The sequence below is a fragment of the Onychomys torridus genome, unplaced genomic scaffold, assembly GCF_903995425.1.
Source record: "Onychomys torridus unplaced genomic scaffold, mOncTor1.1, whole genome shotgun sequence".
NCBI lineage: Eukaryota > Metazoa > Chordata > Mammalia > Rodentia > Cricetidae > Onychomys > Onychomys torridus.
In genome coordinates, this window is record NW_023413611.1 from 18172 (window position 1) to 31990 (window position 13819).

The following is a 13819-nucleotide window of genomic DNA, read 5'->3' on the forward strand; positions in this document are numbered from 1 at the left end:
TTCTCCAGTGAGGTAAAAGCAAAAGGCAACTGTAGTGCTCAGCAGAGGATGCTGAGCCTCCTCTTCATGCTTTCTAGTCCTCTCCATGTCCAGGCAATCTGCTTAAGTAATGAAGTTAATGATCTTTGAAAGTACAGTCTTTTACTTTGCTGATTAATATGTAGTCATTGTATATCAGGGTTAAAACAAATGAACAAATAAAACAGAAAGGGAAAAGGTATCACGTTATCTCATCCAGGTTGCCCATGCTTGTCCCCCAAGAGTTGGCATGCCAGGCAGGGGGATAGGTGGGGGAACATGAGGTTGCCCACCACAGGGAAGAGTTGGAGGCAGGTAGCTGCCTGATGGCAAACCCAAACCTGGAGGGGAGTGAGGAGGGACTACATGAGTAGGGGGCATGTGTGGAGGTGGGGGTGGGAAATTAGGGTTGTAGGTAGGGAGAGGTTGAGGGTAGCCTGGCGTAGGGTGAAGAATGGTGGGTGGGGAGAAGGAAGCTGGAGGTAGAGGAACAGGAGGTGGAGGTGGGTTGGGGGGGTAGACATGGGGATGGTAGGGAATGTGAGCAGGTGGGCCATAGGCTGGGCACAGGGCACCATAGGAGGGACCCTTGGTCTGCATCATGCATTGCAGGCTCAGAAAGCCCTCTCTTAACATGTAGGAGCTGGTGGTAGACATCCCAGTCACGTAGCTGGAGGGCAGCGGTGGTAAAGGCCAATGTGCCAATGGTGGGGGTTGGTCCACAGGAGCTGGTTGGGCTGGAGTAGGAATCTGGACTTTAGGGAGGTCACTTGTTTCCACTGTACTGGTTGCTGCAGCCTCATCTAAGGCAGGGGGGAGAGGGGGCTTCCAGTATGCAGGTGGGTGCTCTGGAGGCAATGGTGGGTGAATGGTCTCAAGTTTGGGAATCTTAAGTGGTGGTTTTGTGGCTTTGTTCTCTTCCTTTGGAGAAATCACCATGGCTGTGCGCTTAGCCTGTCTTGGAGATGGTGTCTTCGGTTGCTGCTGAAACTCTGCTGCTTCAGAGCCTGGAGATGGCCAAGACTGTGGTAACTGTGGCACTTGTGATGTAGGCTGAAGAGCTAGGGGTTGCTGCGGTGGATGAAGGGTTTGTTGTTTCCCTTTTCTGTAAAGATCCAGGATTTGGTGGCAGATGTCTTCCAGAACATCTACAGGAACATCTTCAACAAACTGTTCCCACCATCTCTTGTACATGGGTCTGGAGGTCCACTCTTGTATTTTAAATTTTTGAAAATGTCCTTCGAGATAAATTACTGCTACAGCTAGGATCTCTGGCTCCAACTCCAGTGACAGGGTGGTACAAAGACTGTCATTGACAAATGTCCATGCCATTTGAATCAACTTTTGAATTTTCTTTTTATCACCTTTGAGCTGCCTTGCATATCTGAGTAGGAACTGGTACGGGTGCTCTACGTGCAGATCAAACTTTAGGGTCTGTAGTAAGATCCTCTCCAGCACCATGACTTCTTCCTTTGGGTCATCTCCAAACTGACTGAACTGGACATCATTTAATAAACTGCAAGCCATTTTGATGATATCTTTACATATTTTTGGCGTATCCTCAACTTTCCCAGCCAGAAAGAGACAGCAAGCTCCTGTAACATATTGTGGATATTGCTTGATGGAATGAAACATATAGAATCGATGAAAATAAACGGTTCCAGTAGCCAAGGTGTCATAGTGTAAGCCCAAATGTTTGCCCATGTCAAAGATGAAGGAAGTCCCCTCTTGATGGTACCGGGCCTCAGTGGCTGGATCAAGACCTTCAAGTTGTGAGGGTGTATGTACCAAGTCCTTCTTATTCCAGTACCAGCACGGTTTTGTGTGGTCCAGCATTGCTGATATGACTGAAGAGCTTGAATTTTCTTTGTTCCACTCCATTTATTGAAGTAGCTTTTCTTTCCAATAGGGCCTCTGGAATGTTACAATCCTCTGAGAATCTTTCTTCAGGCTGCCATCAACACCTGGCCACAGGCAAACCCCTTACCAACTTCTTTCCTTCCTGACAGCAGCCTCCTAGGAGATGGAATGTCCAGGGTCAATTTCTACAACAAGAACATTTCCAGGTATGTCCTGAGTGATTTTCCAGATCCCACAGCCAACCGGAAAAAAGATGATTATAAAGCATTTCCCTGCCCCTCTGTAGTACTATGATCCTCAGGGTTTTGTCCTCAGAGAAATTCCCTCAACTTTGTTCTGAGCTTGTGGATACACTCCGGGGCAGAAGACAGGCCTATAGCATCTTATTTGTTACATGACACTGCACAAGATGTCACTGATGCTGTATGTGTATCAAGTAGACCCATGTTTGTGTCTGTTGGCAGTAAAGAGGAACATATTAGTTATATCCCTCCTGTGCCTGTTCAGAAGTTTCCATAAACAGAATTGCTACAGAGGTGAGTAATGGATACACACTTCCCCAGGAAAGAGGCTTTGGAAGAAGAACTGCTAAAAAGTCAAAAACATGTTGTCTACAGGTCCACACGAGCCCTTGCTCCACAACAACAAATAAAAAAGTAACATGAATACCCTCAGTATGAAGGATTGTGCTAACAACCACAGCACCCTGAGTCAGGAGGATCTGGATTTCCAGCCTCGCCAGAACTACAGGGCCAGTTCTAGGACAGCTTGACCAACAGTGGAAAGAAACCCTTGTCTCAAAACAATCAACGACCACAGTGAAATCAAAAGCTACCATAGAAAGAGATTTGAGATGGAGGTAAAACTTCCTTTAGACTTAATACTAATTGTCTTCAATGTGTTCATCTCAAGAGACAGAAATGAAAGTTTCCTGTCCCATCTTGGGTCTAAAGGTCCCTATGTCAAACTTCATGACCCAAGGGAGGACAATTACTCACCAGTTCTGAGCACTGACTACAGTCTCTTTATTCCAACTGAGCCAGGCACTTCCTACAGGCTCCAGGTCTCTGAGTATCTTCCATGGCTCTGCTGAAACTGTTAGATAATTACATGTCCACAGGGTTGGGCTTGCCCGGCGGACCGCCTAACTATTTCGGGTGTAGAATAGCCATCTCCGGGTCAGACATCTCTCGGGACCGGGACTCTGTGGCCTTATGTGGTTGGGTAAAGCGTGCTCGCGGCCCAAGGTGCCATCTTGCATGAGTCTCTGTTTCTCTCTGTCTGTCTCTCCCCTCACATGTGTTTCACGCAGGCCTGTCACCTCTTTAATAAAACTCTTCTGTGGTTTTGTCGTGTTCGGGATGTGTTCCTAGGGCCGCTTAAATACTAACATTGGTGCTGTGCGTAAACGGGCACTTCCGGGCGCTCTTTGCCTAGAAACCCGGGAACCGGGACAGAAACTGCGCTACACACACTGGGAACTCTGCTCCGTTTGCGACAGATCACTCTCCATTAGCCTGGTCGCACAAATTCGCATGCAACACCGCTACTGATTGGTGAGTTTTCCCCTTTTCTTTACTGGCTACCGCTGGCCCCCATTACAGGCCCAGATTTCCAGCCACCTCCCACATCTGCAGCTTGAGATATTTTGTAAAGGGACCACCACCGTCAGGTGTGTCCTGGGGGCTGTGTGAAGCCGGCACGTTCTTCGTGCCTGATGGGGTGGCTGGGAGTTAAGGGCTCCCGGGGAGACCTTTCTTCACACAGCGGGGACCCCCGCTTATCGGCTGACGAGCTGATAAGGTGGCTTGTGCCCGAGATCTGTCCAGCCCTACTTACAGATTCCTAAGCTTATCCATCTCTGTACTGAGAGATGGCCCAAGTAAGCTTTCAAAAATAACAAAAAATCCCAATCTTTTACGGGAGTTATCTAATTCTGGCCAGCGAACAGGCAAATGGAAAGAGTTGCTCTTTATCTTAGCTTTCTCTCTCTCTAAAAGCTCTAAAAAAGTAACCATGGCTGTGATTCTTCCACCAGCCAGCACGTACCTCCAGCTGACTGCCGCGGGTGGTGGCCAGCCATGAGTAGCACGGCTTTCCACTATTGATAATGCCATGATTTTTTCACAGTGAGTCTGCTGTTCTAATGGCTGAAATCTGAGCTATATGTTTGTGACGGACAATCCCGGGGGTTGTCCAGGCTGTGCTGGCAAGGCAGGCCCATTTTTGCTCGGAGCAAAATGGCGTCTGGGGTCTACTGGGTGGACCCATGGCAGCACAGTCGCAGCTCCTCCCATCCCTTGACAAAAGGGGGGGGGGGCTTGAGCTGATCTTAGATCTCACTTCATTCTCAGGACGCCTGAGTTGAAGTCTGATCCCGGTTTGTTATTTTAATTTTTTATTTTCCACTCAGTTACAGCCATAGGACAAAGGGCAGATACCACCCACTTACATTGGCAGTGTGGCAGGTACTTTAGCCAGCAAACGGAAAAATAAGAGTTGCTTCATCTCCAAGCTAAAGCTCTAAACCCTTTCTTTCCTTTCCCACTAAGGTGTCTGCCACGTATAACCTTTTCTGACTTTCACCCGTGGTGGGCATGCTCAAATGCATGGGCTTGGGCAGTTTCTAAGACTTGCCCTAACTTACCTTAACTCCACCCACTCATTCTCCAACAACCTTGAGAACCACAGATGGGTCTAAAAGCAGCTGAGATCTAAACAATTAAGTTTACAATAATCGGGATGGCTCCTAAGCCAAAAGAAATCAGCTTATAGCCTCAGGCAAGTCTTGCAAAAGGATCGGTTTACAGTCTGCCTACTGGCAGATCTTCTAAAAGCTGTCCCTAAGCCACCAATCGTCAGGAAAAATTCAGGACATAGAGTAAAATCCATCTCTTGTTCCCAGCTAAAAGTTAAGTATCTGGAGAACAAGGTTCCTGACCCCATGGGCAAAAGAGTCATCTGTGGCAGTTAAGGTGTGCCAGGAAAGAGAAGCCCGAAAACAAAATTGCCAAGTGCTGGCACTCGCTGACTCCCGAAAGCTGTTGGGTCCCTGTTTTAAATGAAAAAGGCCACGGGCTAGCAAATGTCCTGCCCATCAACAGCCTTGTCCTTGTGCTACCTAGAAAGACAACCAGTCAGCTGACTGCCCCCAGGTGCCAAGACACATGGGTACATCAAGCTAAGACCTCCAGCAAACCTAGGCTTGGCTACAGACACAGCAGGGAACCCAGAACTCCGCAGGGAAGCGATCAGTTCCATTCCTTCTGGACACCAGAGCCATTGACTCAGTCCTGGGAGGTTTAGGATGTCACTCCTCCTTTCTATTGTCGGGAACAGAGGACAGCCTTACTTACCTCACCAGATTTAATTGTACTTTCAGAGTTACTTAATGAGAAGGATTTCCAACTAAGATAAGAGCTATTTGTCTCATTCCAAAGTTACCGCCTGTGTTTCTCATGTGCATACAGACAGGGCCATGATCTTTGCCTTGTACCTAATTAAAAAAAATAAGTTCTCTTCCACTCTCAAGCTCCAGAGGACACCAGGATCCACTGCCCTGTCACCAATTCCAGAGGAATAAGTTATCACCCCTTTCCCAACTAGGGCCACATAGAGCTGGAGGCAAAAGGGACCATCAAAATATCCAGGCAGTAAGGATATAACAATCTGTCGCTGTTCAATACTCAGCAACTGATCACCTGTGTTTCCCAAATGATAAACTAGCAAAACAAAAGGTGCCTTAAATAAACCATGTCTCAGGTAAAAAAAAAAAACCAACCAGAGTACTGAAACATCACAGCCACCTTTAACATGTCTCCAACCAGACAGACCAGATAGATCTACCTCAGATAAATGTCAACTCCAAAAACAAAATAATAATGAGTCTTTTCTCTAAGCTTTTTATGTCACCAGTGTTTTGTCAGATAGAAGGTTCCCAGCCACACCATGGAGGATGGACAGCTGCAGGATCTCATCCTAAGATCAGCCACACCATGGAGGATGAACACAGCTACAGGATTTCATCCCAGAACTTCAGGAGACAGCTTTCCCATCTCCCCCCAAAACCAATCAACGTCCACCATTCAGCCTGAAGCAGTCTTTGAGAGAAATGGTGTCCCATACTCATCTATCCACATTTTTTTTCTTTTTTAAAACATGAGAGTCGGGAATGATAGATAATTACATGTCCACACGGTTGGGCTTGCCCGGCGGACCACCTAACTATTTCCAGTGTAGAATAGCCATCTCTGGGTCAGACATCTCACTGGACGGGGACTCTATGGCCTTACATGGTTGCGTAAAGCGAGCTCGCGGCCCAACCTTTAAAAAGCCAGTGCCATCTTACATGAGTCTCTCTTTCTCTCTGTCTGTCTCTCCCCTCACATGTGTTTCACACAGGCCTGTCACCTCTATCCTCTTTAATAAAACTCTTCTGTGGTCTTGTCGTGTTCGGGATGTGTTCCTAGCGCCGCTTAAATACTAACAGAAACCTTTAAATACCTTTCTGCTCACCTTTCCTATTGAAGTCCCACCTTCCAACCCCAAACTGCAATTTGACTGGACAGCTCAGTCTCCAACCCTTTAATTCTACAGACAACATTCAATCATTTCATTGATTGAATCAGAACTCCTTGTGAAAACACCCACAATCCTCCTCAAATGTCTTGGATCAATAATACAACCATTCCTCTTGTTAATTTACTACTAACACTAAATTTGTTGATTTGTTCTTTTATTTGCTTATTTATTACTTAGTTTTGAATTTGTTATAGGGCCTGGATCTTGCTCTAAAGCTAAGGTTGTTTTGCAACTCTAACTCCTAGTCATCCTCCTGCCTCAGCATCCTTCCTCTTTGGATTACTGTTATGAATCATCATATGTTGCTGAACTTGATTCCTGTGACAAAGGCAGTCTGAGTTGAGTTTAAGTCAGTTTGTGGTTTAATCTGTTACTGATAATAGACATATGGTGGTATTGTGTTCCCCAAAATATTGTGTGTTCCCCGAAATAAACTCATCTGGGGTCAGAGAGCAGGACGGCCACAATATTAAACTTGAGAGTAGGCAGTGGTAGCACACACCTTTAATCCTAGCATTCCAGAGACAGAAATACCTCTGGATCTCTGGGTTCAAGGCCACATTAGAAACAGTGTGACTTGGTGACACTCTCCTTTAATCCCAGAATCCCAGCCTTTAATCCCAGGGAGTGACAACAGAAAGTAGCCAGATATGTAAGGCGTGAAGACCAGAAACTAGAAGCATTTGGTTGGTTAAGCTTTCAGGCTTTGGAGCAGAACACTTCAGCTGAGATTCATTCTGGATGAGGACTCAGAAGCTTGCAGTCTGAGGAAACAAGACCAGCTGAGGAACTGGCGAGGTGAGGAAGCTGTGGCTTGTTCTACTTCTCTGACCTTCTAGCATTCACTCCAATAACTGGCCTCAGGTTTGTTTTTATTAATAAGAACTTTTAAGATTCCAACTACATAGACATAAAAATAATTTAAAGATATTTTGTCAATGGACTCTGGGAAAAACACCTAGTCCATGGGGATTATGTCCTGGAGCTTAAGGCCTGAACTGGATGCTGTGTCATTAAACTGAAGTAGCAGCTAATCAAAAGGGTGAGGCAGGAGGATGGCTTGCATCCATTAATATTTTGGAAAACACCAGGCAGTGGTGGGGCATGCCTTTAATCCCAGCACTCAAAGGCAGAGTCAGGCAGATCTCTGTGAGTTCGAGGCCAGCCTGGTCTAAAGAGAAGAGGGACCAAAACTTCACAGAGAAACCCTGTCTCGGAAAAAATAAAACAAATTTTTTTTGGGGGGGTAAGCATTTCTGTACCTGTAACTCAGGAAGTAAAGTCCTTGCTTGGCATTTACAAAACCATAGGTTTTGTGATCTAGACATGTTGGGACATATCTGCCTTTCCAGAATGTGAGGGTTTGAGTGAAAGGCTCAGAAATTCAAGGTCATCTTTGGCTATATGGAAAGTTTGAGGCCAGCGTGGGATGCACTAATTTATTTCTCAAAACAATTTTTAAAATGTTCCGAGGAGGGGTCACAGTTGGTTCTCAAGAATCTGTAAAGAGTTTTAGAAAGGAAGGATTACAGGGATGGTGGGAAGCTCAGAGGCTTCCAGTGTGCCCTGCTATTATAGAATACACAAGTTCAATGCCCAGCAGGAGTAATAATGACTAGGAAATCCTCTGCACTCTCCTGGACATCATGGTATAATGCTTGTGTGCATACACAGACACACATACAACCACAGATGGAGAGAGAGAGAGAGAGAGAGAGAGAGAGAGAGAGAGAGAGAGAGAGAGAGAGAATAATGAGGCTGGTTAGAGAGTGAGAGACCTTGGAACACTAGTCTTAAATGGGATGTCGCCATCAACTCTCTCCTGTCATGGCTCAGGGAACCCTGTGGAGGAGGAGTCAGGAAGAGTGTAAAGCCAGAGGGGATGGAGAATACCCAGAATCCTTTAAAATATGTATGTGTGTGTGTGTGTGTGTGTGTGTGTGTGTGTGTGTGTGTGTGTATGTATGTATTATGTATACAGAGTTCTCCCTGCATGTATTCCCTCAGGCCAGAAGAGGGCACCAGATCTCATTATAGATGGTTGTGAGCCACAATGTAATTGCTGGGATTGAATTCAGGGTTTCTGAAAGAGCAGCCAGTGCTCTTATCCTCTGAGCCATCTCTCCAACACAGGAACCCTTCTTAAACACAGAAGAACTGATGCAATTTTGAACTCAGAAAGTCTGTGGCAGCATGAACAAGGCCTGGGTCTGCACCACATGGGGTGCTGAAGTGGAGAGAAGTGGACACCAGCTCCCGTCCCTGACCCTGACCCTGACTCCAGTTGATAAGGACTTGCAAATGAAAACTAGTTCTCTCAAATGAAGTCTCCATGGGCATACAAGAACTCTCAAGGACAGGTTCAATGACCAGCAGTAGACAGCCAACACAAAAGAAACTCCTGGCATCTTTAACGGTTCTTTGTCCCATAATGTTTTCTTAGGACATTTACACACACACACACACACACACACACTCATACTAGAGAGAAATCTTACACATGTAAGAAATGTGGCATATCTTTATCTAAGAGATCAACTCTTGAAAGGCATCAGAAACTACATACTGGAGAGAAACTTTACAAATGTATGGAATGTGACAAATCCTTCTCCTGTAGCTCAAATCTTAGAAGACATCAGAGAATTCGCACTGAGGAGAAACCTTACAAATGTATGGAATGTGGCAAGTGCTTTACCCAGAACTCAAACCTTAAATCACATCAGAGGGTTCATACTAGAGGGAGATTTAACACATGTAAGGAATGTGGCATATGTTTACCTACAAGTTCAAATCTTGAAAGGCATCAGAAACTGCACACTGGAGAGAAACTTTACAAATGTATGGAATGTGACAAATCCTTTACCTGGAACTCATTTCTTAGAAGACATCAGAGAGTTCACACAGGAGAGAGACCTTACAGATGTAAGGAATGTGGCAAATCCTTTTCCAATTGTTCAAATCTTAGAGCACATCAGAGAATTCACACTGGGGAGAAACCTTACAAATGTATGGAATGTGACAAGTCTTTTACCGAGAACTCAAACCTTAAAAAACATAAGAGGATTCATACTAGAGAGAGATCTTACACATGTAAGGAATGTGGCATATCTTTATCTACAAGTTCTACTCTTGAAAAGCATCAGAAACTACATACTGGAGAGAAACTTTACAAATGTAAGGAATGTGACAAATCCTTTTCCTGTTGCTCAAATCTTAGAAGACATCAGAGAATTCACACCGGGGAGAAACCTTACAAATGTATTGAATGTGACAAGTCCTTTACCCAGAACTCAAACCTTAAAACACATCAGAGGGTTCATACTGGAGAGAGATATTACACATGTAAGGAATGTGGCATATCTTTACCTACAAGTTCAAATCTTGAAAGGCATCAGAAACTACACACTGGAGAGAAACTTTAAAAATGTATGGAATGTGACAAAACCTTTACCTCAGAATCATTTCTTTGAAGACATCAGAGAGTTCACACAGGAGAGAGACCTTACAGATGTAAGAAATGTGACAAATCCTTTTCCTGTTGCTCAAATCTTAGAAGATATTAAAGAATTCACACTCGGGAGAAACCTTACAAATGTATGGAATGTGACAAATCCTTTATCCAGAACTCACAACTTAAAGCACATCAGAGGGTTCATATTAGAAAAAGATCTTACATATGTAAGGAATGTGGCATATCTTTACAAGTTCAAATCTTGAAAGGCATCAGAATCTTCATACTGGAGAGAAACTTTACAAATGTATGGAATGTGACAAATCATTTATTACATGCTCATTTCTTAGACAACATCAGAATCTTCATACATTCCTGGAATGTGACCAATTCTTTACCTACTTGTCAAATCTTAGAACACATCAGAGAGCACACACTGGAGAGAGATTTTACTGTTGTAAGGAATGTGACAAGTCTTTCACTAGCTGCTCATATCTTAGAGCACATCAGTAAATTCATCCTGGAGAGAAACTTGACAAATGCAAAGACTATGGCAATACCTATATCTATGTTTCAATACTAGAAGACATCAGACAGCTAATGCAGGACTGAAAACATACCACTGTGAACCACGTGACATGGTATTTATATGGTGTTCTCTACTTAAAAGGCACAAGTTTTCATAACAGGAACATAAAAATAAGAAACTTACAAAAGTGTTTTGAAGTTTTATTGTTATAAAATATCAGAGTTTATATTCAAATAAAATTCAACAATAGTAACTGTGTGAATTATTCTTCATGTGTATTGGTACTTTTTCTGCAATTTTTCTGTACACTCAATGTTTGTCTTATGCCTGTGTAGTCCTGTAGAGGGCATCAGATTCCCTGAAGCTGTAGATGAAGACAGTTGTGAGCTATTATGTGTGTTGAACATTGAATCCTTGTCCTCTGGAAGAGCAAACAGTGCTCTTACCAACTAAACCATATTTGTACTGTCAAGGAATTGCTATAATAAAAACGTTTACCTTGCCCTACATCTAAAAATTAAAAATAATGCCAAGCTTTCAATCCCAGCACTCAGGAAACAGCAGCAAGAAGATTTCTGTGAGTCTGAGGCTAACCTCGTCAACATAGTCAGTTCCAGGACTGCCAGTAAAACAAACACACTGTCTCAGGATAATGATAATGATAATAATAATAATAATAATAATAATAATAATACAATATATAGAACATAAGAAATATGACAATGGCTGTACATCACAAAACTCATACTTCTGAGAAACAACATAAATGTATCACATATTATACCATATATAATCCCTATTTCTTCTTGTCCATTAAAAATGACAGTCACCAAATGCATTCAATTTGACAAATCCTTTACCGAGCGCTAAAGTTGCTGACATCAAAGCAAACCCAACCGAAAAGAAAACACAAAAATGCTATAATAAAGTCTCATCATTTGTTGAGTTTCAAAAAATTCATACTAGAGCTAAACTTTAACATAGAGAAAAGGTGATAACCTGTAAAGAGAGGAACTGTCAAGGTTGTGCAGCTGTATCTGATGGAAATGTTGAAAGTCATAAAGTCTGTATAGGGGCTTGACCAAGATCCAGCAAAGCTGAGTGAAGGGTGTCCACCATGCCATATTGGGCTTTGGTCTTCATGTGTGGCATCCTTTGGGTGGCATTCATATTTGAGAAACAAAGGACACAGAGACAGCTGCATCACCCTTGTAATTTGATTGGATGGCTCAGTCTCCAAGTTTTAATTCTATAGACAACATTCATTCATTTCATTGATTGAATAAGAATTCCTTGTGAAAACATTCAAACTGCTCCTCAAATATTTGGATAAATATAAACATTCCACTTGTTAATTAACTACACAACCCTGAGTTTGTTGATTTGGTCTTTTATTTGCTTATTTATTCCTTAGTTTTAATCAGTTACAGGGACTGGGTCTTGTTCACAAGCTAAGATTGTTTTGGAACTCTAACTCCTAAGAATCCTCCTGCCTCTGTTGAAGGGCTCCAAAACAGCTTGACCACACAGCTGCTATGACAGCATTGGAGGCCCAGAAACAGCTTCTGTAACACGCTTACTGGCAGGCAACACCCATATCTAGAGAAAGCCATAGACTATCACCACCCAGAGATCTACCCAGGGATGGGGAAGTACCTATCAACCCAAACATTTCAACCATTAGTTAAGGCAGCCAGATGTTTTTGAGTCTAGCACACACCTGTGTTTGTTTTACAGGTAGCCCTAGACAATTGTCAGCCAATCAAGGTCCTGAACCCTAGAAATCCTTTCACCCCAACCTGTGCTGTGATTAGAAACCCTAACCTGCCTTGGCTCACTGCTCCCTTCTGTCACTGCTGCAATGGCCAGACAAACCAAGCCCTGGATCTGGAAAATAAAGGCTCTTTGCTTTTACGTGTGGGATTCAGTCTCTGTGGTGGACTTCTGGGGGTCTCTGAGATTTGGTCATTACAACCTCAGCATCCTTCTTGCTTGGATAATGTTATAAATCACCATGGGTTGCTGAATTTAGTTCATCTGACCAAAGACAGTCTGAGTTTGAGTCAGTTTTGGATTTAATCTGTTGATGATAGATAATAGACATAAAAATAATTTTCAAATATTTTTGTCAATGTGTTGTAGGAAAAATACCTACTTAGTTGGGAATATGTTCTGGAACTCAAGGCCTGAACTTGTGAATGTGAGGCAGGAGGATGGCTTGATTCCATTACTATGGAGGTTGGGGTGTTGGGGATGCAATCAGTTCCCAGAGAACTACCCAGTATCCACTTTGTCCTCTTCCCAGCCCTAACTGCAGCAGACAAGCCTGGGCTTGCCTGTAAGCTCAGACTTCAAGAGGGGACGTAGGAGGATCAGTTCATCTTCAGCCATGTTGTCAACTCAAGAACAGCCTGAGCCATGTAGACATGCTCTCCACCAACTGAACTGAACAGAACAGAGCATGTGGCTTTGAAGAGAGCAACCCATGGTTCCCCAGGAAACAGGAGTGCTTCAGGAAGGTCAGGGCAGGACACTTGCTCAAGTACATGAAATCAAGAGTGGGACCAGGGGTCCAAAAATGGCTCAGCACTAATGAGCACCCATTAATCTTCCACTTGCAGCTTCCACATGGTGTCTTGAAATGATGTGTATCTCCAGTGCCGGGAGATCTGAAGCCCTCCTCTGACCATCTTGGGCAGCAGTCATACATGTGGTGCACATTCATACAGGCAGGCAAACACTCCTACATCTAGAATGAATCTTTAAAAAAAAATTGTGTCAGTGCCAGGAATGACAGCACAATCCTTTAATCCTTTACATTTGGGAGGTAGAGGTAGGTGGGTTTCAGTGAGTTAAGTACCAATCTGTTCTAAGTAGGCAAACCAGTCAGGCATACAGAGTGAGCATCTGTCTTAAAAATTGTTTAAAGCCAGGTGGTGGTGCATGCCTTTAATCCCAGCACAAGGGAGGCAGAGGCAGGTAGATCTGTGTAAATTCAAGGTCAGCCCAGTCTACAAAGTGAGTTTTGAGCCATAAGCTATTACAGGGAGAAACCCGAAAAACAAACCAAATAAAGTAAAGGAAAATAAAACAAAAACCAAATTGGGATAGGAAAAAAAATAAATAACAAACAGAGGAAAAAGAGCTAAACACAAATATGAGGAACATGCTGGGCAGTGGTTGTGCATGACTTTAATCCCAGCACTCAGGAGGCAGAAGCAGGCAGATCTCTGTTATTTCAAGACCAGCATGGGCTACAGAGTGAGTTCCAGGACAGGCTCCAAAGCTACACAGGGAAACCCTGTCTCAAAAAAACAAAACACAAAATTGGTAGCCATAATATATAAGCAAAGGACCTGTAGTGTGTGTGTGTGTGTGTG

The 13819-nt window shown here is 43.6% G+C and overlaps 1 protein-coding gene across 1 annotated transcript; it reads right to left on the bottom strand.

Moving 5' to 3' along the window:
- Nucleotides 1–225: 225 nt before the first annotated feature.
- On the bottom strand, nucleotides 226–1899 carry LOC118576357 (cyclin-K-like). The gene has a single exon (XM_036176645.1). The coding sequence runs from the start codon at nucleotides 1897–1899 to the stop codon at nucleotides 226–228; it is 1674 nt and encodes a 557-aa protein (XP_036032538.1).
- Between the last annotated feature and the right edge of the window lie 11920 nt (nucleotides 1900–13819).

Bases quoted from the DNA above. Each gene is read 5' to 3' on its own strand.
- LOC118576357 (XM_036176645.1), bottom strand. From the start codon at position 1,899: ATGGAGTGGAACAAAGAAAATTCAAGCTCTTCAGTCATATCAGCAATG.